The 23,838-nt window shown below is 47.7% G+C and overlaps 1 protein-coding gene across 1 annotated transcript in view; it reads right to left on the bottom strand.

The window, feature by feature from the left end:
* The window catches only part of DNAH9 (dynein axonemal heavy chain 9), a 280,642-nt gene that overhangs the window by 233,384 nt on the left and 23,420 nt on the right, over positions 1–23,838 (bottom strand). The window contains exons 7-13 of the mRNA XM_043903869.1: positions 16,172–16,339; positions 13,971–14,087; positions 10,954–11,104; positions 9,458–9,572; positions 5,145–5,213; positions 2,832–2,958; positions 743–998 (exon numbers count right to left, since the gene is read on the bottom strand). Of these exons, the coding sequence (XP_043759804.1) occupies positions 743–998; positions 2,832–2,958; positions 5,145–5,213; positions 9,458–9,572; positions 10,954–11,104; positions 13,971–14,087; positions 16,172–16,339 (1,003 nt within the window). The remainder of the gene's footprint in view (positions 1–742; positions 999–2,831; positions 2,959–5,144; positions 5,214–9,457; positions 9,573–10,953; positions 11,105–13,970; positions 14,088–16,171; positions 16,340–23,838) is intronic.

The following is a 23,838-nucleotide window of genomic DNA, read 5'->3' as shown; positions in this document are numbered from 1 at the left end:
GGTTTGGGAAGATCCCCTTGAGAAGGGAAAGGCTACCCACTCCAGTATTCTGGCCTGGAGAATTCCATGGACTATAAGTCCACAGGGTCACAAAGAGTTGGACACGACTGAGTGACTTTCACTTTCACTTTCTATGAAAAAGTAATGAAAATAGAAAGAAGAAAAAAATAAACTAACCAGATTCTACTACTAAAAAAAAAAAAAGAGAGTGAGTTACAATGACGTGTGCTATGCTGGGCTAGTCCCTCAGTCATGTCTGATTCTTTTGTGACTCAATGGACTGTAGTCCACCACGTTCCTCTGTCCATGGGATTTCCCAGGCAAGAATACTGGTGCGAGTTGCAATTTCCTTCTCCAGGGACTTCTCCTTCTTCCTGACCCAGGGATCGAACCTGTGTCTCTTGCATCTCCTGCACTGGCAGGCTGATTATCCCTGTGCCACCTAATATAGTGTGATTCCTCCTCCGTGGAGAGTCTGGTATACGCTGGAGACTATGGGTGAGTTCATGCAAACCCCCGAGACTGTTGTAGCAAAGACATCCAAACCTCCCAGCCACACAGAGGAGGCAGAAGAGGGACGCCATTCCTCCATGTCCTCTCTGCTTTGGATGCATATCCAAGAGCACGTAGTCGTGCTTCAAACCTGAATCAGGTTAACCCGGGAGTAAAGTGAGGTTCTACCAACGTTATTAGAATCTTGACTCTCAGCCTTTTCCCCAGACTCCCGGGGGAGCCCTGTTACCTTCTGTCTTCCAGCTCAGAGTCTCCTCTGCAGCTCTCAGGCGGAGATCGATATCTTGCAGCTCTTCCTGAACTAATGGAAATTCCACCTCGAGCAGAGTTTTCATAACCTTGTTGTACCACATTGCCGTCAACTCCAAATGAGCCACGAGCTGCCGGTAGAACTCCCTGGAGGAGAACATGGCTGCTGCCGTCTCGGGGATGTGCGTCATTTGCTGGGGTTGAAGATAACTCATTTCTCTCAGCACGGAAACCAGCTGGAGGAAAGAGTCGACATGAGTGCCCGCAGTTCAGGGACATTGAATAGCGGTAATATAGGTCAGGACAGAGAAACCCCAGGGGCTTGAGGGCCTTCTGGGTCTCTTTTTGACTTCTGCTTCTACTGGTTCCTTACATCTTCTCTGAGAGGGAAAATTGAGGATCAGGCAAAAGGAAGATGATCAGGAAGCACTAAATCACAAAGGGTAAGAAGAGAAAAACCCGAGAAAGAAGGCGCCAGCGATAGCCGGGGAGGGCTCTAGCTTGATGCTTCTGGGCATGTGGATGATGAAAACAGGGGCTTCCACGGTGGCTCAGATGGTAAAGAATCTGCCTGCAATGCAGGAGAACCGGGTTCGATCCTTGAGTCAGGAAGATCTCCTGGAGAAGGGCATGGCAACCCACTCCAGTATTCTTGTCTGGAGAATCCCATGGACAGAGGAGCCTGGTGGGCTATAGTCCCATGGATCGCAAAGTATCACTTCCCATGATGAGAAGAGTTGGTCCCTGGTTGCGGAGCCATGCTCTGTGGTGGGGGTTGGGGGGTGGGAAGGGGTGGTCAGGGGAAGGATTAGGATAACCCACATACATGAGGACCATCTTCCCCCTCCCCACAAGGTCAGACACGTGGTCACAGACACTGGCAGACTTGAGAGGAGGTGCCCATTGTACAACTTTAGTTGTTAAATATAATTATTGGAAATATCCCTTAGTTTCTGTAACTCTTTTCTGGCATGCTGTGTGCTTTAATATACTAAAGTGAAAGTGAAAGTTGCTCAGTCATGTCTGGCTCTTTTGCGACCCCATGGACTGTAGCCCACCAGGCTCTTCTGTCCATGGAATTCTCCAGGCAAGAACACTGGAGTCGGTTTGCCATTTCCTACTCCAGGGGATCTTCCTGACCCAGAGATCGAACTTGGGTCTCCCACATTGCAGGTGGATTCTTGACCATCTGAGTCACCAGGGAAGCCTTATTCTAAAGCCTTATACTAGGGGGTCAGGAAAGGCGTCAGGAAATAGAAGTCACACAGGACTCTCTGAACTTTTGAGGGGAGGCATCAAGTTTAGTGGGAAGTGCAGAAGGGAAAAGTCAAGCAGATGTGGTCCCGCACAAAAGACAGAGAGGCCTCTGGCTGGGTTTACAGACATCCCATTCTTCATCCCTTGCTAATTTATCGTGTTATCTCTGAGTTGACTGAGGATTGATGCATATAAGGACAAATGACAAAACACGGAGCAAGCCAGAATCCCCCCATCACCAGCCCCACCTCCATATCAAGACTTCTGGGCTCCCAGTTCTCCTTCCAGTGGTGCTGGGACAGCTCATTGCTGCCCTGACAACGCTGAGACAAAGGCTCATCCTTTAGCCGGGAAATGACCTCAGTCTCCTAGTTTATACTGAAATAAGCTCAAGATAGGTATTAAAATTTTAAATGTAAAAAATGAAAACAAAAAATGAAAAAAAGCAGGGACTATTTATATAATATTGCAGTAGAGAGGGCCGTTTCAAATGTACAACCACAAAATAAAAGATAAGGTGGGCCCAGTTGACTCTGATACCAAAAGATCAGTGGTATTTTGCAGTACTTTCTGTTGTGTGACATCAGAGCAAATTCACTGGGCAAGCCTGGAGGAAAACATGAAGAGTGGACAACTTAAGAAAACACTATGCCCTAGGATTCACTCCCCCCCCCAAAAATGAAATCCAGGGCGCAAATTCTTTTGAGCACCTTTTGCATATTCTTATAAAAAGCCTGTTTGCCTTTGAAATCAGCAGAGTCAAAAATGCAACTCTTTAGAGACCAAAAGGAAATTCCTTCCATCAGACTTACCTGTGGACTAAAGTTGACAGTGATCTGCTTTGTCTCCGGGTCACGTCTCAGAAGTGGCCGTGAGAGGTTGTACTGCGACTTCTCTGCTACTGTTTGACACCAGTCCCCATAAAGTCTTGTTTCATACCTGTGAGATCAGGGACAACGGGCACCTCATAAGCACCCTCCCAGCTTCCCAACATCTGGCAATGGTTAACTGAAGGTATGTTTACATAAATAAATGTATATATAAAACAACATCTCTATCGTTGTTTAGTCACTAAGTCATGTCCTACTCTTTTGTGATCCCATGGACTGTAGCCCACCAGGGTCCTTTGTCCATGGAATTCTCCAGGCAAGAATACTGGAGTGGGTTGCCATGCCCTTCTCCAGGGGATCTTCCTGGCCCAGGTATCAAACCTGCATCTCCTGCATTTCCTGCATTGGCAGGAGGATTCTTTACCACTGAACCAACAAGGACGCCAACCTCTCTATATCTATCTTTAATATGTATGTCTCATGAATTGAAGATGCTAATTAGTAAAATATCTGAGTACATTATGAAGTCAGAGTCATCAACTCTGCCAGGCATGACAGCTTCTACAGGTAACCCCTCATTTCTAAAGGTGGCATAACTTAAATCATAGGAGAATGGAAAGAGAGGCTCCATGTGATCTTTGGGGGGATAAGGAAAGGGGCAATTAGTCTCAGTAAATGTTGGAAGAAGTTATCGAGTAAGGTTTGCTCTCCTACTAATCTTCACATAGCTCATGGACATACACTGTTCAGTTATTACACATTGATATACTGGGCTTGGGAGATGAAACGATGAATAAATACCCCGAGACGAACGTAGCTAGTGCTACAACCCCAGGTCAACGGAGGACACAGTGAGTACAACCCCAGGGAGAGTACAGGGCATTAGCCTTCGAGCGGCAGAGGAAGGTGAGTGGGTAGGGGTGATAAAGAGGATGCCAGGGAGGGCCTCACAGAGGAGGGCTGAAGTGATGGTCGGCTGAGTCTCAGAGGACACATGGCGGCTGGGCAGTGATGGGGGAGTGAGTGTTCACAGCGAGAGCAGCAGGGTGGACTAAGGTGGAGTGAAGAGCAGCAAGGCAATATGCCGTGTGCTGGGGTCAGTGAGTAGACGGTAGGTCAGAGAGAGGAGGGTGTGAGGGCCAGGACTGGACCAGGAGGCGAAGGCTACATCAGGGAGCACTTCTGCCTTCTTTCTAAAAATTTATTGGGCTGCACCAAGTCCTAGTTGTGGCATGTAGGATCTTTAGTTGAGGCATATGAACTCTTGGTTTTGGCATGTGGGATCTAGTTCCCTGACTAGAGATGGAACTGGGGCTCCCTGCATCGGGAGTGTGGAGTCCCACCACTGGACCACCAGGGACGTCCCCAGGAGCACTTCTCATTTCACATCAAGGAGGTGACGGAGGCAGTGAGAGGCTTCCCAGATGGGGGTGTGTGGGGACACGGGGTGTGGGGACAGAGGATCCGATGATGATGAGGGCACTGAAGGACAGAGGTCCAGAGCAGAGAGGCTCCTAGGAGCTGCTGCAGCAGCTCAGGCCCAAGACGCTCTGGTCTCTGGTGAAGACATGGGGGGTGGGGACACAGAGGAGGGGGCACATTGGAAGCTAGAATTTGGGAAGTCGAGGGGACAGAACGTGGGTGACCTGGCAGGTGGGGATGACCCAGCTAATGTGTCTCCTCAATGCTAAGTGTGACCACAACTATAATCACAATTGTCACATCTACAGCCCTCCTCTCCTGAATCAGGAGACAAGCAAGTATCAGAGAGAAGAAGCAAGATGTGGGCTGTGTCTGGACCCTGTCCCCTCAAAAGACCAGACAATTGTGAGCCCGTGTAAAAGCTTCATTCTTGTGCTTTCTCCATAAAAGGACTCAGGCAGTATTTTTTTCTAACCTACTATTTCTTCATGCAGTGCCAACTGTCAACTTCTGCTTAGCGAGCAGCGACTGACTTCCTGGGACCCTGATCTCCGGGAGACATGAGGAGCGCCCCACCTCTAGTTCTGCTAAGTTAGAAAACTCACTCCCCTCAAAACTACACTGGAAAAGCACCTGTGTCAAGACTAGAGCCGCGTTCCCTGGAGACCTGATGTTTGCGACCCAGAAGCACTGTATTCACAGGTACCGTGATTATAACATAAAACATGGAGGGACGCTTCGCTGCCGCTGGGGAACATGGACACACTCGGGACTGCACTGGACACGGTAGAGCGGGAGGGGGCGGGGAGGGGGAAACGGGTGTTGGGAGAGGGTTTCAGTTTACAAAAAGATCCAACCGCAGAAGCGGCTTACTTTTCCAGCAAGGAGAGAGTGTCTTCGTATTTTTGTATCATGCGCTTTGCTTCGGCAGATTCCATGCAACTACCCGTACAAAAGAGAGAGAGAAAAAATGACATCGAGTTAGAAGTTGAAATAATGACCTGAGTGACCAGCTGCAGCCAGCCTGTAAAGTAGAGATTGAATAGCCTCCCGGCCCAGTTTCCAAAGGCAAAGGCCCCTGAATGAGCCTGCCGCTTTTCCTCCTGAACATCCTCCATTGGCCGCTAGAGGGCACGTGTGCTTCCCCAAAGGCAGGCAGCGGTCAGGTGACAGGACGGCCCCTCTCCTCCAGGGCTCCACCAGCCCCTCTGCCCTGGCCAGTCAGTCGTGCCCCGGGTACATGAAGTCCTTCCAAAACTTAACGGGAGATTGAGACACGAAAGAAAATTCTAGGTGCTGAAGTTTCCTGAATTTAAGAACAAAACTGTATATAACATTATACATTATAACAAAAACTATATAGCATTATGTACATGTATGTGTATTTGTATATAACAATGCATATATAAAACAACTATGTATATACACATCCCCACATAGTTAAACATTGTTATACACATAACTGAATATATACTTATATATTTTCTGTTCTCTGAAATCCATCTAGGACATGTAATGGGAAATTCTGCTCATTACTCATTGCCATGGGTTTTTTTTTTGGGGGGGGGGTGCTGGTGAGCGGAGGTGATTTGTGAGTTCTTTGTTTTATTAACTTATTTATTTATTTTAGGTTGCACTGGATCTTCGTTGCTTTGCATGGGCTTTCTCTGGTTGCGGCACACAGGCTTCTCCTTGCAGTGGCTTCTCTTGTTGCGGAGCACAGACTCTAGGGCACATGGGCTTCAGGAGCTGTGGCTCGCAGGCTCTAGAATACAGGCTCAGTCGCTGTGGTGCAGCTGCTATTAGCAGCTATTTAGCTGCTCTGAGGCACGTGGGATCTTCCTGGAAAAGGTACTGAACCCGTGTCTCCTGCATTGGCAGGCAGATTCTTTACCACTGGCCACCAGGGAAGCCCTGCCATGTTTATATGAGGACCTCTTGCATCCCCAAACTACAGCACATACCACACACATACACACACATAGACACACACGTGCGTATACTCGTATGCTCATGTGGGCAGACACACGCTCAGAGGCTTATCCAGGTCCACTGAGGACCACAGAGGTGCTATTACCCACACCTGCTCCCCGGTTCTGACACCTCTTTACAACACAAAAAGAGAGTCCAGCTCCTGGGAAAGCTGAAGTGTCCGTAATTTTCAGAAACCTTCACATGAACTGTGTTGGAGGATCTTGTTTTTTCTGCTGGCAAAACGAGGCAGCTTATTGCAAAGATTCTTTAAAACCCATTTGCTCTTTAAGCCAACACAGGATTTCTTCACAAGCTCCCCCGAGCTTCGATGAAAGCCCTCACGCCTGCAGAGAAAGCACTGGATTTCCTGGCTTTTTTCCCAGTCACTCGATTCCCTTTCCTGGTGAAGGAGCAGAGGCGTCTGCAGGGCAGCGAGGACCAGGGGGTGGGTTCAGACCAGGTGCGGGGTTCAGACCAGCCCTCCCCTCATGAGCCCTGGGGTTTCCACAAGTCTCCTGACCCCAGATCTAAGTTTCTACCTGAGAAAGAATGAAGCTACATATGACCCAGAAATCCCACTACTGGGCATATACCCAGAAAAAACCATAATTCAAAAAAAGATATATTCACCCCATTGTCTACTGCAGCAGTATTTACAATAGCCAGGACATGGAAGCAACTTAAATGTCCATCAACAGAGGAATAGATGAAGATGATGTAGTACATAGATACAATGGAATATTACTCAGCCATAAAAAGGAATGAAATGGAGTCATTTGCAGAGAGGTAGATGGACCTACAGACTGTCAGATAAAGTGAATGAAGTCAGAAAGAGCAAAATATTGAATATTAATGCAAATATGCACAATCTAGAAAAATAGAAAAGATCATCTTATTTGCAAAGCAGAAATAGAGACACAGATATAGAGAACAAACATGTGGATGCCAAGGGGCCGGGGGTGGTGGTGAGATGAACTGGGAAGTTGGGATTGACATATACACACTACTGATCCTGTGTATAAAATAGATAACTCCTGAGAACCTACTGTGAAGCACAGGGAGCCTTACTCGGTGCTTTGTATGGGAAATGGGAAAGAAATCCAAAAAAGAGGGGATATATGGATACCCATAGCTGATTCACTGTGCTATACAGAAGAATCTGACACAGCAGTGTAAAGCAACCAATCTAAAAAAAAAAAAGAAAAAAAGGAACAAGTTTAGAGGTGAGAGTGGCTTCTCACACCTCAGCCCCTGTGACTCCCCTAGCAGGCTGGAGAAGCCGCAGGAATAAGTGCATCAAACTCCCTGTAGATTCTGCTTTACTTCATGGTGAAGAGTTGACAAACCAGTTCATAAATATATGATAAAGTATATACACAAATGTGAGTTCATGATGAAAACCAACAGAGACTTTCATGGAAGAAGTGGAGGATGTCGTGGGGTGCCACTCAGATGCCCTCGTTGGGACCACCCGCCACCCCTAATCTCCCTTCACCAGGAATTCGGGGTGCTGGTGACACCTCCCTCTTTGGGAACAGTCTCAGCCAACCAGACAGAACTGCCTCCTCTCCCAGGGCCACACCCCCCCCACATACACCCCACAGCCACTTCCAATGACCAGCTGATGGAGGAGGACAGAGGCCAGGCAACCCTAAAGGGTCAGACCTCCCCACGGGACAGGCTGAGGCCTGCATGCAGCCGTGCTGCAGCTCAACTCCTCCTCTGCCTAGTTCCCGCCCCTCCTCGCACCCCTCCAACACCCTGCCCCGGGCACTGGTCCCTAAAGCATCCCTGTTAACTCCTGCACGCACGCCTCGGAGTCTGCCCCAGGGAACTAGACCAGGACAGCTCCTGCAGGACACATTCCCAGACAAAGCCCTGCCACCCTCCTTGGCTGTTCTCATATCTTCTCCCTCCCACCTTGTGGAAGCATACTGGAGAAGATGGGGGCTCAGTTGGACTCTGGACCAAGCTCCCTGTGACTGGAGGAGCCCCTGGGGAGACTTCTGGGCAAGGACCCCTGGGACTCAGATGCCTGTTCCATTTCTGTCTTTGTTCTTTCTGGACTCCAGGCAGGTCACCTCACTTCTATCTGCCTCAGTGTCCCTGTCTGCAAAACGAAGAGCTCGCGCAGACAGAGTGGATGCAGTAGACAGATCTCCCAGTGGGCAGATGTGACCCCCAGGCACGATGGCTTGACTAGTACTGAGTTTGAAAAAAAGACGAATACTTGCTGGTTCTAAAGCTGGGTGTCTCATGCTTGTGAGACAAAATTCCCATTTGTTTTAATCACGAACTCACATTTGTGTGTATACTCTCTAATATATTTATGAACTGGCTACTAAAAGTGGTTTTGACTCCTCACCATGAAGTGAAGTATAATCTACAGGGAACCTCCAGACTTTCAGCTTCTTTCCAACAGTTGGGAGATCTCTCCATTGCATTGTTTCTCCTCTTGGCATTAGATGGTGTGGTGGAGGCTCCCTTCAGACCCTAGCCTGTTTTGTTTACTGTTATCTAGTCGCTAAGTCCTGTCTGACTCTTTGTGACCCCATGAACTATAGCCTGCCAGGCTTCTCTATCCATGAGATTTCCCAATCAAGAATACTGGAGTGGGTTGCCATTTCCTTCTCCACCCAATCCTCCTGACCCAGGATTGAACCCACATCTCCTGTATTGCAGGTGGATTCTTTATCACTGACCCACCGGGGAAGCCCTTGGCCAGCAGCTGCCTGATTGCTATGAACTGAATGTTTGTGTCCTCCCCAAGTTCAAATGTCGAAGCCTAAAGGGAGGCCTTTGGGAGGAGATTAGGTCACAGGGCAGATCCCTCACAAATGGGATGAGTGCCCGTATGAGGAGAACTCAGACAGCTCTCGAGTCCCTCTGAGGACACAATGGGAAGACGGTCATCTGTGAGTCAGGAAGCAGGTCCCCCTGAACAGACACTGAATCTGCCCACACCCGGACCATGGACTCCTCAGCCTCCAGAACTGAGAGAGCGGGATTGCTGATATTTATAAGCCCACCCCCGCTGCCCCACTCTATGGTATTCCTGAATGGACTAAGGCACTGGCTGATTGTTGGAAATGGAAAGAAAAGCAGATGATCTTTGTGCCTCAAGGAAGTGAGTTAAGTTGCTATGATGCTTGAAATCCAGAGAGACAGCGGAAGTGTGAAATGAACCTGCGTTTCAGGAACAGGGTACTCACGGGTGTGTCATGCGTCTAAAGTTGTCGAAGGGACCCTGGATGCGCTGCCTCAGCTCCCGTGCCCAGCGGAGGCCCCCGGCCACAGCAGGCATGTTCTTGTGCACGGCGGAGAATCCTGGGGACAGGGCACAAGCAGACTGAAGCGAGGCTCTGGCCCTGAGCCCCGCTCTGCCCACCAACAACCCCCTGTATCATGGGGGTGGTCCCATACATCATAGGGATGGTCCCAGACGTCATGGGGAGAGCCCCACTTAAAGCTGAGGCCAACAGAATTTCTGGATGACTTCCTCAGGGAACTCCATCCTTAATGACCTTACTGTGAAACCTGTTTATAGATAGAGGGGTCCTGTTACTCCAGCACTTAAAACTTTTGAAAATTTCCCACTGCCTGAATAATGAACTCTGGATTCCCTAATAGGGTGCTCAGAGAACTTCGCAACCTGGTCCCAAACTCAACGGCTGACCTGATCTCCCTGTATACCCCTCGTTTGGGCTGTGGGCAGGTCCTACTAGTCACCTTCCATATTCTTTCGTGCCTTTGCTTCCAAGGCCACGGCCTCTTCTCTCTGGCTGTCCATCTCCCTACCTTTCAGAGTCCAGCAGGAGGCCACCATCTCCATAAACTCTCCTCCCACCTCCCAGCCCAATTCATCCTGTTTTGCTACATTATCTTTTTTTCTTGTTGTTTTGCTTTGTTTCTCTCTCTCTTTTTTTTTTTTTTGGCTGTGCTCCTTGGCATGTGGGATCTTAGTTCCCACACCTGGGATTGAACTCATGTCCCCCCCACGGTGGAAGGACACAGTCTTAACCACTGCATTGCCAGGGAAGTGCCTTGCTACAGTTCTTTATAACATTTATGCCAATTGTGTTCCTTGAAGAACCACCTTTTAGGATTAATTATTTTCTCCCCTACCCTGGCCAGCCCCTGAATGCAGTGCCCACAAATGGACCTTGCAAACACCATGGCCTCCAGAAATGTTTGCAAAGCTGAAGTGAAGTGGTTGACTTTCAAACAGACAAGTCAGGGAATCTAAGAATTGCAATAACAGCAGAGATGCCACACCTCCGTGTGTAACTGCTCATTGTCAGACTCCTGATGGTTCCTCCCTCCAAAAGCATGGTTGATAAGGCACTGAAAGGGATGAGAACCTTTTCTCAGGCATGTGCAAATCTGCTGTGGAACTGAGGTATGTTGAAGATGAATCAGTGTGGAGACATGGATCGAGGTTCAGCTCATACATTACGCTGAGGTTTCTGCTGACCAGAGGCAGCGGTCAGGACTTCACCGGTCTGGGTCAGTCTGCCAATCCTGCCCCAGACACGGGGAAATGCACAGTTCGGTGAACTCGACAATCGCTCGAGATGGTCTGGAACTTCATGCAAGAAGATCGTGCTTTTGGAAAATGTCCTAGAGCCACAGCAGATGTGTAACCAGAGGACCTGCGCCCTTTCTGCTAACAGACGCCCCCATCCAAGTCTCCTGGCAGCAAGCTTACCATGCTCTGCCTCCTCCTGGACATGCTGACTGTGGATCATCCTCACGGCGTCCAGATCCTCGCTGAACATGCGGATGAGCCCCAGGTATCTTTCAGAGGCATCCCGTGCTACCACTGGTCTCTCCAAGAGGTTTCCTGCTATGTCCAGCAGCTGCAAAAGAGGCAGAGGAAGATGCGGAAATGTCACAGACCCAAACTTTCCATTGTTACATTAATCCTCTAGCCCGGTTTTTTCCTTCATACATCTGTCCACCAAGGTAAGAGGATCATGGATGGACAATTAAGAATTGACAGAAAAAAAAAAAAAGAGTTGGCAGATACTCATAGCCTGTCCATCTCATCTTTGTTTCTGAAGGAGGGATCCCTGCGTGCTGAATGACCTACTGGACCCTCCTCTCATGTTGTGAGAAGCTGGGAAGAGGGTAACATAAAAAGAAAATGAAAGATGTCAGAAAGAGTAAGTTGATACACATCATAAAGACCTGATGCAGAGATGGAGGGTGATGATGGAGAAGAAACAAGAAGCGAAGTGGGCTGGCTGTTGGGGAGCATCGGGAGGGCTAAAATTTGAGAGTGGGGGCAGGAAAAGAGTTTCAGAGAGCAGTTGCTCCCAGAAGGCAGTGGTTTCGAGGACACTCTGAAGATGCTTTATGTGCATCATGACTGCCCCGCCCCCTTGGAAAGAACAGCGGGATCAAAATGCTGAAATGCTTCTCGTCGTCATCTCCTGGTTGCTAGACTGTTTATCTGATTGTGATGCTGCCCTGAGACAACGTCAGAGCAAAGCGGATGACTTCAGTTGTGTTTAGGATACAACAATACATGACTTCTAGGACCACTCTGTTTTCCAACCCCAAATCACCCAGATCCCAGGAGATAGCAGAAAGGAGATCTCCCTCCATGGAGGCATAAGCAAGCAGGTCTCCACTGATTTCTGGCTCAGACATCCTGTTGGGAGGTACAGACGGGTGGGCTGAGGGACCACTGCAGCCAGCCTGCACCCTCTAGCGTGGGTTCTCTGACCCGGACATACTGCTTCGGGCCACATCCTCTGAGGCACAACTAGTGGTCGGATGGTCTTACAGCAGTAACGGGGTATCTGGACTCAGGGGATCTCTCTGTCCCTACTCCTCAACCTGAAAAGGCACTTCTTTGCATGAAATTATGAACACAGGAGCTTTTGTTTGAGCTAAAGGAGGAAGGAAGGGCTTTGGTTTCTTGTTGGTGAGATGACTCCAAAGAGAAAAACCAAGCAGGCAGAAGGGACTGAATGGCTGTGGGTCTCCTACAAGGTCCATAGGCTGGGTGGGGAGCTTGTTGAGAAGAGGAGTCAGAGCCCAAAGAAAAAGGGCCTGCTTCTGTGAGAGTCCTTTGAGACTCAGGGTGTGAGCAATGCTGCTTCAGGACCTGGTAGTAAAGGGTATGCAAAGTTGGAAAGGCTTTTCTCTGCTTCTGCCCAGAATCATGCTCCATCACAAAGGGCAAGGACTGGAGTTTTGGGAACCCAGAGAAACATACCTTTGGCATAGACAGAAATTCTGTCATGGTGGGGATCATCAGGACAGCAATAATAAGATCCCGAAAGCACCTTCCTGGGCAGAGGACATTTTTAAGGGAGACTGTAGACAAAGACATTGCAGACAAAGACGATGTCAAAGACAGAGCAACTTGAGAGTGTATGTGAGATCCTTGAAGACATCTTGAAATTCATGGTGCACAAGGATTTACCGAAGAGATGGTGCTGGACATCCTCAAGGTAGAAATGGGGTTCCAGTGTCACCAGTTACCTGAGTGGTAGCATCCCAATTAGCCCAATTAGTGCTAAGTCACTTCAGTCGTGTGCAACTCTCTACGACCCTATGGACCATAGCCCGCCAGGCTCCTCCATCCATGGGATTCTCCAGGCAAGAATATTGGAATGGGTTGCCATGCCCTCCTCCATGGTATCTTCCTGACCCAGGGATTGAACCCATGTCTCTTACATCTCCTGCATTGGCAGGCAGGTTCTTTACCACTAGCACTACCTGGGAAGTCCATGGTAGTAATGATTATGACATAATGGCAAATATTGCTATTATTGTTTTATATAAGCCCTTCTCTTGAAATTAAATAGTTGGAGAAATTCTAAAATGATTCCTATGTGAGTTATGGAGTAGCAGGTATGGAATACACATGTATATTCTTGAGTGAATTAAATATATATGTTCCCAGTGTTCTAGAACATCATAGACTCACCATCCTGGGGTTAAGCCTCTTCTGTGATTGTCCCATCAGTTATCCAGTCTGTGGACATGTTCAGCGCCTGAAAACTTAACTACCTCTCTAGGAAGTTTATTCCATCTTTAAATAGCGTTAGCAGAGATCAGTTTCTTCTTTTGAGCCAAAATCTGCCTCCCCATAACCTGATTGGTCCTGGTTCTAATCCTTCAGGCTTTACAGAGTAAGTTTCTTCACAGTTTAAGGAAGACCTGCTCTGTTTCCCTAAGCCTTCAGGTCTCAGGACTAGGTTGCTCGTTTCTGTAGTCATTTATCTACTCATCATCCTGAACTTTCTCCTGCACATTCCTGCACCATCTGATCTGGGCAACACAGGGCAAGGGTCCACATCTTCTTATTCTAGTTACTCATGTTTCAGTGGTTTGCTCCAGCCTGAACTGACCTGACGGCACCCGTTAAAACAGCCCTGGGGACCACAGCAGGCTTCTTCACTTTTAATAGGCGCCCAGGTTACAGATAAGGCCCAAAGACAGCAATCCAGAAGAAATTCAATTACAAGGTATTTTTATATCATCAAGTTTGCAGAAAAGCCTGAGCCATCAACTTGAGAAGCCCAGTTTTGCAGGCTCCAGGCTCCCTCGCCCTGGGACACCCACAGTACTGCTTCTACTAGACCAACAGCAACAATTCCTCTCTGCAGGAACAAAACAGCTGGAAGTGTAAGCTTATCCCCATCTGAGAGGGCAGGGAGAGTGAAGCACTGCTGGGAAAGTGGGGGTAGCTCCCCCTCCAGTACAAACCTTAAAGGCATGCTCCAAGCCAGGGGCGTCATCGAAGGCCTGAATAAAGACAGTCCCCAGCCTCCTGTCAAGGTCTTCTACTCTCTGATTAAAGTCAGAGATGTCATTTTCAAATTCCTGAAGAGACAGCAAATGGACATAAGAAAACACGATTTTCTGAAGGACAATCCCAGAATGCTTTTTCCTATTAATCTGTCACACCAAGGATATATTTTGATTTTCTACAGTTCACTATGGTGTGCCCCAGTGTTTATCCACATAGACAGTTGCCCTATTATTGCAGCATTTTTCTCCTAGACTCTCTAGTATTAGCGTGTGCTAGTCACTCAGTTGTGTCCGACCCTTTGCAACCCTCATGGACTGTAGTCTTCCAGGCTCCTCTGTTCATGGAATTCTCCAGGAAAGAATACCAGAGTGGGTTAGCCATTCCCTTCTCCATGGGATCTTTCTGACCCAGGGATCAATTGAACCCACATCTCCTGCATTGCAGGTGGATTCTTTACTGTCTGAGTCACTCGAGGCAAAATGGTAGAGTCGGAGGTGAGGCTGGTGCCCTGTCCCCCTCCTGTGTCCCCACTTCCAGCTCCTGCAGCCCCTTCTCTCTCACCTGCGGCACCAGCTCAGGCCACCCTGAAAGCCACCTTGGCAGCAACAGCCCCAGCAATGGGGCTACTTCATCACTACCCTTGACTTCCCTTCCTCCTTCGAGTGAAAATCCTGTTCTCTTCAGTGTAAACAAACTGCTATGGCTATTAGGAGAAAAGTAAGCTAATTTAACAACTATACACTATTTCTTCTAAATACACTTAATTGCTTAAGACAGCAGCTAGCCATTGCCCCCACGGTTGCCAAATTTAGCAAATAAAATTACAGGACACCCGTTAAATTTAAATTTCAGATCAACAATGAATTTTTTTTTTTTAGTATAAGCCTGTCCCAATTAACTGTATTTTATTCAGCAACACAGAGCATGCTCTTTCTTCGAATGTAGCGACTTTCAGAGAACATTGATTTTCAGAGAAACATCTCTAATTTGTGAAATTATTATGTCTTATTATCGCTTTACAGTAGCTATGCATACTCTTATGAAAAGATAAAGAAAAGTAGGAAAACATAGTAGCATTTCACTACTTCCCAAACCCAACTAACATTGGAGCACACTTCTCTATGTACAGGATTTTGTTTTGTACTGTTTTATCACATGGTAGAAAACATACAGTATAGATCCTCATTTATATGCCAACTTTTTTTCTACTTTAAACTAATAGAACTTTTAGAAAGTTCCATTTCCTGGGTTTGGCCGGCTAAGATCCCCCTGGACAATGGAAGGGGGCTCCCAGATGGCTCAGTGGTAAAGAATCCACCTGTCAATGCAGGAGATGTGGGTTCCATCCTTGGTCAGGAAGGTCCACCGGAGGAGAAAACGGCAACCCACTCCAGTATTCTTGCCTGGAGAATTCCAAGGACAGAGGAACCTGGTGGGCTACAGTCCATGGGACCGCAGTCAGACACAACTGATGACTGAGCATGAACGCAGACATTGGAAGGTGCTCAGAACAGATTCTTGCTCAACTGCTTTTTCCTTTTCCCTCAAATACTCTAAAATCCCTTCTCCAGTCCTTTAGCCTTCCCTTCTCGGGGAACGCCGTTCCCTGTGTCTGTACTGACCCTTTTGCTTCTTTTGGTTCCTGTAGTCTTGGACTCACTGGTCTCAGCTCTCCTGAACTACAGGTGGGATGTGGACTCCTGGGTCCTGATCCTGGAACATGCAATGTTGGCCCTTGCCTCATCCTGAGGTCTCTCTTGGGAACTAGAGTCTGATCAGAAAACTGGGCTACTGCGTCACTTACCCCTCTGCAGGCCACTAATGAAATTCTGTCTGGGTGTGCCTGGCCTTCACACAGCAGGTGCTGCTCCAAGCTTAAAGTGGCTGCAGCCTCCACCATCACCCCTTCTCCATCTCAGCATCTCTGAAACCCTGGGTATCTTCAGTCCGAAGAAGTCAGCAGTTGGAAATCACCCTCCCCTGACTTCTCTCCTGACAGACAGGATAATTAAGAGTGGTCTCTGCCGATAAAACCATGGGGACCACAGAGCCAAAGAAAATGCACAGGGGAAATCCAAGTAAATACCCAGGCTAGAGGCTGCAGGCATCTGAGAAAAAGAGACAAATCTTGCAAGGTAGCCCTTCCAAGCCCTACCATGCTTTGGAGATCCAAGCAGTTGTAGGAAGACTCTGAGAAGACCCTGTACATCTCTTGAAACTCGGTGTACATCTGCTGGGCCTGCTGGCTCAGGGCACTCCCTCTGATACCACTGAACTCAAGCTTTCCCAGTTTGTGGAAATCCAAAGTTGTCTTCAGAAGATCCTGTGAAGACAATTTGCAATGGAATTAGGATAATGAGGATGATAACAACAGTGGATGATGCGCAAATTGGTATAGGAAGGGCTGAAAATTATATGGGGGTGGTGGTTGCTTAGGAAAATGTGAAGCTTGATTAGTTTTGTAACCTTATTATTAGATTGGGCTGATATAAATAACTCTTGGTGACACGCGATAACAAAGAGAAAATTCCAATAAATAAAATTTACTCGCACACAAAAACCAAATTTATGCTTCAACCTCTTCCTGTGTTCTCTCATAAATAATAAAATACAATAATAACACGAATTACATGGCTGGTGGCTTTATTCCCATTTAGGAAACCAATTTTAAATGGACCGTGTTGTGTGGTTCCAGAATGACGGCTGTCTTGGTAGGTGCTGACAGGAAAGTGGATCCTCTGAGTAGTCCTGAGGACAAGCTCAGAGGTGGCGCCAACATTCTCAGCAATGACTTCTGCCAAGAAAAGACATGTGAGGGGTGCCCTTGCTGGGCGTACCTGGGACCGTAGACCCTGTGGCCGGCTGGGTGTTGGTGGGTGGTGACCCAACATCTTTGTATCGGGATAACAACAGTGAGAGTGAATCAGGTCAGTGCAGGCTCAGGACGGCACCCGGTAAATAGGCAGTGAGTGTGTGTGACTGTCACCACTGACGTGGCAGTTCCCAGCAGGGCTCGGGATCAAGTGACAGGTCACAATACAGCCCAGAGCCCCGGGGGAGTGATGCTGCTTGAGTCCATCCAGGACGCTTCACTTCTGACAGGATAGGAGCCTTCAAGACATCTCTAACTCTGCATCTAACGTATCTATCACGACTACCCATTGAAAATCACAAAGTCTCTAGATCAAGGCATTCTTCCAGCTGTACCTTCCAATCTGTGTGCTTAGCTCTTCAGTAGCAAAGAGGGAGATGGGGGTACCTTTGTGTCATTTTGGCAAACATGTGACATGGACCCCTGGGAGGCAGTCCTCCACCCTGAGGAGATTTGAACGGCAATAAGAGGGAAAAGCGACCCAAGAATGGAAACCCAGCAGGTCCTGATATCATTCCAGGGAATGCCCATATCACGGGCCACTGCTCTGGGCTAACCCATCAGGATAGCAGGGGGCAGCCCATCTCTTGCTTCTCACCAAGACACCAAGCCCAGCAGCAAAGACAGAGGCACCAGGAAGTTGTGAGAAGTGGCTGACTTTTCCTGCGTTTTCAGCTGGGCACCCATCCTTGCAGCCATGGGCAGCCATCTAAGTCCCCTAGGCAGAGTACACCATGAGAAACGCTGGGCTGGATGAAGCACAAGCTGGAACCAAGATTGCCGGGAGAAATATCAATATGCAGATGACACCACCCTTATGGCAGAAAGCGAAGAGGATATCAGATATGCAGATGACACCACCCTTATGGCAGAAAGCGAAGAGGAACTAAAAAGCCTCTTGATGAAAGTAAAAGAGGAGAGTGAAAAAGTTGGCTTAAAACTCAACATTCAGAAAACTAAGATCATGGCATCTGGTCCCATCACTTCATGGCAAACAGATGGGGAAACAATGGAAACAGTGAGAGACTTTATTTTTGGGGGCTCCAAAGTCACTACAGATGGTGACTGCAGCCATGAAATTAAAAGAGGCTTGCTCTTTGGAAGAAAAGCTATGACCAACCTAGACAGCATTTTAAAAAGCAGAGACCTTACTTTGCCAACAAAGGTCCATCTAGTCAAAGCTATGGTTTTTCCAGTAGTCATGTATGGATGTGAGAGTTGGACTAAAAAGAAAGCTGAGTGCTGAAGAATTGATGCTTTTGAACTGTGTTGTTGGAGAAGACTCTTGAGAGTCCCTTGGACTGCAAGGAGATCCAACCAGTCCATCCTAAAGGAAATCAGTCCTGAATATTCATTGGAAGGACTGATGCTGAAGTTCCAATACTTTGGTCACCTGATGCAAAGAACTGACTCATATGAAAAGACTCTGATGCTGGGAAAGACTGAAGGTGGGAGGAGAAGGGGACGACAGAGGATAAGATGGTTGGATGGCATCACTGATTCGATGGATATGAGTTTCAGTAGACTCCAGTGATGGACAGGGAGGCCTGGCGTGCTGCAGTCCATGGGGTCGCAAAGAGCGGGACACGACTGAGTGACTGAACTGATGAGCCAGGGGCTGAACTGGGAGAAATGAGGAGAAAGAAAGAGCCAAGTGAAGGAACATGTATACCCAAACCAGGAGATCCTGTCAAGGATGGGGAAAGGGGGTAAGCTTTATTTAAACACACGTTTGACTTTGTATGCAGGGAGGAGACAGCAATCAACTTGATTCAAATGAAATGGACTTTAGCAGTAATTTGAGTCGTTCTGATAGGAGAAATGTACTGTGCTTGTGCTGTGGAATGTCATCTCGGTACCCATTTTTCATAAGTTTGTGGATGTTAATTTCAGTTTTTAGGAGGTACCATCTAACCATTTTAAAAGACAGATGCATTTCAATATGTTCGATTATGTAAAAAAAAACTAGATGACTATTTTTTTATACTTTATTTCTCAAGAATTCCTGAAGCACAGTCCTGGGTGGTCACTGAAAGTTGCTTCATTTTCAATCTAACAGGTAAATCATAGATATTGTTGTTTAGTCACTAAGTCATGTCCGACTCTTCTGTGACACCATGGACTGTAGCCCACCAGGCTCCTCTGTCCATGGGATTTCCCAGGCAAGAATACTGGAGTGGGTTGCCATTTCCTTCTCCAGGGATCTTCCAGACCCGGTTCAAATGTGCATCTCCTGCATTGGCAAGCAGGTTCTTTACCACTGAGAGACCAAGGAAGCCCCAAAAGAATACTTACATAATCATTCTATTTTTGGAGAAACTCTGGTCACTAGAAACAATGGATATTTACGTTGCTTAACAAACACATGATGGGCAATACATTTATTTAGGGTTCAGTTCAAGGTCTTAATCCTTTCCTTACACCTCCCCTCAATAAAAGAGACTCTTACCCCACTTTTCTCCTACACTCTGTATACCCTTCTCCTGCATAAACTTTTCTTTAGAACTCTTAATCACTCTCTGGCATTATACTATGCTATCTGGGATTACATTATATTGTTTATTTCCTATCCACCTTTCTCAGTAGGTTGTAAACACCCCAGAGATCCCACTGTATTTTCCATCCCTGGAAGAGTCCCAGATGCTGAAGAAATATTTGTTGAATGAAGGAAGATGTCATCTTTGACCTCGGACTTAGCGACAGTACCTCCAGGAGAAGGTGACAGGGTGGTAGAGACTCTAGGAACATTGGACTCAGAACAATTAGATAAAATAAAGAGAATTAGATAAGAACAGAGAATTAGGAAGCAAGGCAAAACTGTGCCTTTGAATGTTTGATGAGCTGTGGTCAAGTGCAAGGCAGAACCTTGCATGGCCCTGAGCTGAGGGCAGAACTAAGGAAAGTAAGTGAACAGGGCAAAGCAGAAGATCTGGGGTCAACCTGTAGGCTGAACTTACAAAGTTTCTGATTTTTGACCATATTGACCTACAAGAAATGGCAGTTTCATGTGGTTCTACTCCACGAAACAGAACCATCGCATGCCTGGAAAGGTCCAGCCATACACTGGGCTGCTAACAGAGGTGGTGAGCTCCCCAGATCTGGGTGGATTTCACAGCTCTTTTCTTTTCTGCTGCACTATGCAGCAGGTGGGTGTCCCAGGTGGTGCCGTGGTAAAGAACCTGCCTGACAACATAGGTAGATGTAAGAGACGCGGGTTCTATCCCTGGGTTGGGAAGATCCCCTGGAGGAGGAAATGGCAACCCACTCCAGTATTCTTACCTGGAGAATCCCATGGACAGAGAGGAGCCTGGAGGGCTGCAGTCCATAGCGTCGCATAGAGCTGGACACAGCTGAAGTGACTTAGCATGCAGCATGTGGGATCTTAGTTCCCCAACCAGGGATTGAACCCATGCCCCCTGCACTGGGAGATCAGAGTCTTAATCACTGGACCGCCAGGGAAGTCCCCCTGGGTGGATTTTAAAAGTCTGATGTCATGTCACAGAGGTATCATAAAGAAGATTCCTGCATCAGGCAGGAAGTCGAATCACATTAGTAGAAACAGACTTACAGAAACAATGGTGACTATATCTTTGGTTCTTAAAATATTTAAATGTAAGCTCCTTCCATTGTTTATTTAGAAGTCCTCACAAAACAGATAAAAGGCCATTTAAACCCATGAGAGATTTAGATTAAATTTTTAAAATATTCATTTTTATCCATCACCGTTGTAAACACACAAAATCCATGATGTTGTATTCAGGCTGAAAATGTCAAGGTCAGGGGTAGGACACAGGGCATCATGGGAGGAGTGCTGGGGCACAGATCCCTGGGTTCACACAGCCCTGTTCTACCGTTCACCAGCTACGTGGCTTAAAGCAAGACACTTAATTTTTCTAATCCTCCTTTTCCTGACCTGCAGATGAGTAACAGTTACAAGGGAAGTGCCTTTGTACAACTTCAATAAACGGTGTGTGTGCATGCTAAGTCACTTCAGTCATGTCCAACTCTTTGCGACCCTATGGACTGTAGCCCACTAGGCTCCTCTGTCCATGGAATCCCCCAGGCAAGAATACTGAAGTGGGTTGCCATTTCCTCCTCCAGGGGATCTTCCCTACCCAGGGATTGAACCCGCATTCCCTGCGACTTCTGTATTACAGGCAAATTCTTTACCTACTGAGCCACTTGGGAAGCCCTCAATAAATGGTGGGAAAAAAAAAAGTTCAAGTGTAGTCACTCAGTCATATCTGACTCTTTGCGATGCCATGGACTGTAGTCTGCCAGGCTCCTCTGTCCATGCAATTCTTCAGGTAAGAATACTGGAGTGGAGTGCCATTTTCCTCTCCGAGGGATTTTCCCGACCCAGGGATCCATCCTGGGTCTCCCATATTGCAGGCAGACTGAGCCACCAGGGAAGCCCTCAATGAACGGCAGGCACTGTAATTAATTAGCATCACCCCAATGTCATTAGATCAGGTTAGTGCCTAAGAGATGTGCACAGAAGTTGATACTCAGGTGCTCCTTTCCAGGCAGAGGCCACAAAGAGCAGGGGGGTCCCAGGCAGCTGGCTGGATTGACTGGGTCCTATTCTTCTGAAAACTGTGCAACCTTTAATGGGGTGATGTGGCCCCACAAACAGCAAGCCTGTTCTCAGGAGAGGCCGCGCATCTTAAAAGAAATGTCTTCAGAATTCATTAAGGGCGAACACAAAGCAGACATTCACAGACGAGAATCTCAAAAGGTCATTGGGAAAAAGACTGTTTTCTTTACCTTCTGAAGGCGGTCGACCTTATGCAGCTAATGGTCTCCTACGCGACCGAGTGCTCAGGCCCGGCTGAAAGGGAAGCGGCCCAATTAGACCCGAATAAAAGGAGCTGGCGGAGGGGCTGGAGACATGGAAAGAGCAAGGGAAATGTGGTAGATTAGGTCAGCTTATTACCTAACTGCCTGCTAATCACTGCGCACGGAGCCTCAGCAGGAAAGCGTCTCACCTCCAAGAGAATCACAGCTTTACAGCCATTTCACAGTGAAAGAGATGGGGGTGCTCTCCAAGCTGCTTGCTTACTGCATTGTTGGAGGGGAGAGGCTGGGGGTGGAAACACAAACAGGGCAGCTGCAGAATCTGCAATGTTACGGCACAACAACAAACTGTGTGTGTGTGCGCGCATGTACTGTGTGTACACAGTGTATGCATGCACACCTGTGTGTGTGGTGAGTGTGTATGCGCGATGTGTGCGTGGTGTGTGCAATGTGTGGGTAGTACCATGTGCATAAGTGCAGTGTGTGTCTGTGTGTGTAGTGTTGTGTGTGTGTGTGTAGTGTGCTGTGCCATGTGCAGTATGTGTCTGTATGTGTGGTGTTGTGTGTCTGTGAGCAGTGTGTCTGTGTGTGTGAGTGTAGTGTGTGCATGCATGTGTAGCGTGGTGTGCTTGTATGTGCAGTAGGTGTCTGTATGTGTGGTGTTGTGTGTCTGTGAGCAGTGTGTCTGTGTGTGTGTGAGTGTGGTGTGTGTGCATGCATGTGTAGCGTGGTGTGCGTGTATGTGCAGTGTGTCTGTATGTGTAGTGTTGTGTGTCTGTGAGCAGTGTGTCTGTATGTATGAGTGTGGTGTGTGTGTGTGTGCGCATGTGTAGGATGGTGTGCGTGTATGTGCAGTGTGTGTATGAGTGTGGTGTGTGTGTGTGTGCATGCATGTGTAGCGTGGTGGGCGTGTATGTGCAGTGTGTGTCTGTATGCGTGCTGTGTGTCGTGTGTGGGTGCACAGGTGCATACTGAAGCACGTTGCAGGAAGGCAGGGTGGGGAAACAAAATCCAGAGGCAGCGGAAGACTTTTCCATTTGATTTTCGACTGTTCCTTTAAATTGCCAAGATTGTACATACTTTCGGGATTTCCTTAGTAAGGCCCTTTCGTGGAGTGGGAATTATAATTTTACCCAAATGACTTATTCAGGAAAAAAAAAAGACTGAGAAATCATATGGTAAAAATAGTCTGTGCAAATACAGAATAGAGTGTGTTGGGGCAGAAGAAAACTATAAAACCAGTGTGGGACTCTAAAAAGGGAGGGAGGGAGGCAGGGGAACAGATCTTTGTAACTGCTGGGAGACGTCTGTGTTTGGTGGAAAGACAGTGCTTGGAACCCTGTACCCTGGGGTGTGAACCCCAGCTAAGCCTTGCTGAGCCTGTGACTCTGGGCAAGTTCATTTTTGTGTCACACGTGATGGTGCTCATTTGCCAGAGGTGCTGTTACCCAGCTCTTTCCAAGGTTCTAAGGCTGCAGTTCTGACATGAGATTGGCTCTTGAAAGATGTTAATTCTTTCTTGGTCTGTTCTTCCTTTCCCTCCCAGGGGTTAGCTCTCTAAGAGATTAGCTGCATCATGGGGATGGTGAGGAGGAGGAAGAGGAGAAGGAGGACAAGGTTTGCAGAGAATGCAATTACTCCACATGCCTCTGCAGGCAGACCTGCAGGACAGCTCAACACCTCTGGCCAAGCAGTCCTGCCCTCACCTTCATTTAGCAGGTGCCCAGAGGACTGATGCTGAAGCTGAAGCTCCAATACCTTGGCCACCTCATATGAAGCACTGTCTCATTGGAAAAGACCCTGATGCTGGGAGAGATTGAAGGCAGGAGGAGAAGGGGACGACAGAGGACGAGATGGTTGGATGGCATCACCAACTCAATGGACATGAGTTTGAGCAAGCTCCAGGAGATGGTGAAGGACAGAGAAGCCTGGCATGCTGCATGCAGTCCATGGGGTCACAGAGTCAGACATGACTGAGCGACTGCACAGCAAAAGAGGGGAAACATCCATATGCACAATAAAACTTTCTTGTTTCAAAGAGAAAAAAAAAGGCCAGGCAAATCAGAGGGGAAAATAGAACAAGAGAGATTAAAAACCAGCCCTAAACAACCTCAACCTTGTGAGCAGGCAGAGAGGAAAACACACTGAAATCA

The sequence above is a fragment of the Cervus elaphus genome, chromosome 5, assembly GCF_910594005.1.
Source record: "Cervus elaphus chromosome 5, mCerEla1.1, whole genome shotgun sequence".
Taxonomy (NCBI): Eukaryota; Metazoa; Chordata; class Mammalia; order Artiodactyla; family Cervidae; genus Cervus; species Cervus elaphus.
This window is presented reverse-complemented; position numbering and strand designations above follow the sequence as displayed.